General features: G+C 35.5%; 1 protein-coding gene across 1 annotated transcript in view; it reads left to right on the forward strand.

Moving 5' to 3' along the window:
- Pmar_PMAR026359 (hypothetical protein) overlaps positions 1-2,420 on the forward strand; it is a gene marked incomplete at both ends in the record, with an annotated part of 7,590 nt that overhangs the window by 1,085 nt on the left and 4,085 nt on the right. The window contains 5 exons of the mRNA XM_002772946.1: positions 689-748; positions 1,015-1,100; positions 1,714-1,808; positions 1,850-1,890; positions 2,158-2,259. Of these exons, the coding sequence (XP_002772992.1) occupies positions 689-748; positions 1,015-1,100; positions 1,714-1,808; positions 1,850-1,890; positions 2,158-2,259 (384 nt within the window). The remainder of the gene's footprint in view (positions 1-688; positions 749-1,014; positions 1,101-1,713; positions 1,809-1,849; positions 1,891-2,157; positions 2,260-2,420) is intronic.

Raw genomic sequence — 2,420 nt, forward strand, 5'->3', positions numbered from 1 at the left:
ATTAGTATTAACTCTATTATTATTAGTATTAACTCTATTATTATTAGTATTAACTCTATTATTATTAGTATTAACTCTACTATTAGTATTAACTATACTATTAGTATTAACTATACTATTAGTATTAACTATACTATTAGTATTAACTATACTATTAGTATTAACTCTACTATTAGTATTAACTATACTATTAGTATTAACTCTACTATTAGTATTAACTCTACTATTAGTATTAACTATACTATTAGTATTAACTATACTATTAGTATTAACTCGCGGATTTGATATAGTTGCTTATTAACGTTGGAAAATAAAATACATAGGAAATTGGAATCGTATTTCACCCAGTGTTGGAATAGGAATATATGTTTGCTTTCCTCAGCTGAGGAAAGTAGGAGATTATTTTTATCAACACATGTAGTTGATCATGTGCATATTTCTCCTTATCACAGACACTGGTGAAACTCGATATCATCGTGAGTGTGTTTTTTCGCTCTCCGTTTTGGTATGATATTAATGGAGTTTCTTCACCCTAGTAGTGATATGAAAAACACTAGTGAAAAAATATATATATTTCACGACTACTACTGCTAAATATCACCGCGTTGAATATCGCGTGAAACTCCGATGTTGTTGTTGTTGTTGTTGTTGTTGTTGTTGTTGTTGTTGTTGTTGTTGTTTTTTCCAGATCGGTCGCGATATCGATGAGCGTGTATATGAGAGAGCTCAGATGTTCCACACTGATTCGGTGAGCTCTGGGAGAGTTGACCATGTGATGGTATGATACTCTATGTATTAATAATACTTGTATTTTAGCCTAGTATAATCGTGCGTGAAAAATTCACATTCTCATAGTGGAGTTTTTTACCCTTTTTATGTGAAGTGGTGAAAAACGCGATATTCAACGCGGTGATATGCAGCAGTTTCATACGTATTACTTGGTAGTATTTCTTAAGTGCAGATTTCCAAAATCGATCATCTGGGCGCGCGCTAATGTCAATGACTGTGTGTTAGGTTATGTGTGGTATATCGGCGTTGGCGATGCACACGAATGCGCCGACTATACTGAGGCAGGAGGCACTGCAGGAGTATCGAGATATGTAGGTTGGAGAGTTTTGTGGTAAAATTGGTATGAATAGAAAATTTAATTTCGTTGTCACATTTGTTCTCCTTTTACCAGGCAGGTCGGCAGTGTGGCCGCGAACTGAGCAGAAAAGCAACGCAAAGCTTCTTCTTATGAAGATTGAGAAACTTTGTTTGTACGCAAACTCAATGAGCGGAGCGAAGTTATTTTCTTTTTCCATGAAATGGAACAGTTTCTGGTCGTATGTGGTCGTTGTCACTGATGCCTATGTGTATAGGATCTGAGTCAGCTTATGGAGGAGTGTAATGGAGTTTCGTATGTTTTACGTGAAGTGGCGAAAAATTGGGTGAAAAACGCGGTGATATGCAGTAGTCGTGAAATTAGTGTTTTTCATATCACTAGGGTCGTGAAACTCCATTTTTATGTGTTTTTTCTTGAAACTTTTGATATTTTTTTTCACTCAATGATTTTCATATTTCTTGTTGATCGTTTTTGATAACTAGATCATCTCGAGGGGTGTTGTCTTTATGAAAAATTTATATTATAATTTTTTTCCTTAAAAAAATTTTCTTTAGAAATTTTACGATTTTTGGGAAATAATTTTGTGGCGTAGTGACGGTTGATCTCAGGCGGGGTGCGAAAGTTTTTGGCAGTTCTGAAAGGGTGAAGGCTGAGAAGGCGATTGTTGCTAACTCTAGTGCAGTGAGGGAGTGGGACTCTAACGGTGGGAAGATTTTGTGGCGCGCGAAATTTTCTGATGGTCAGGTACTGTGTTTGGTTATAACGCCAGTAATAGGAAGCATCAGGTGAGTTGGAAATTTTTTTTTTGATTTTCTTAGCTGAGCTCAGGAGTTTGCTCTTGAGAAATGTAGTGTAAAAAAGTTTTTTTGAAAATTTTATCGGATTTTTTTTCACTAGAGTTTCACCCTAGTGATATGAAAAATATATCTCACGATGAATATCGCGTTTTTCACGGAGTTTAACGCCACTTTACGTAAAAGGATTGTTGATAAAAGTTTAGGAAAAAAGAGAAAATTTTCCCGAAAAAATATTTAATTTTGCGCATATTTTAGGCGGGAGAATTTGGGCATAATGATTTCTATCCGGTGGTAATCGCCGCTGCGCAGAAAACTGGAGAGGTTGATGGGAAGAAAGCGTTGAAGGCTATGATACTAGTTGGTGAGCTTAGTAGCCTGTGCGGAGAACATATATGATTTCACCGTTGGTTTCACCATAGTAGTGATATGAAAAAAATATATTTCGAGATTTATTTTCGCATATCAAATTGCTACGTAGTGTAGTATATGATAAGAATATGCGATAGAAAGAAAGCGTT

The sequence above is a fragment of the Perkinsus marinus genome (assembly GCF_000006405.1).
Source record: "Perkinsus marinus ATCC 50983 genomic scaffold scf_1104296959768, whole genome shotgun sequence".
In the NCBI taxonomy this organism is placed as follows: domain Eukaryota; phylum Perkinsozoa; order Perkinsida; family Perkinsidae; genus Perkinsus; species Perkinsus marinus.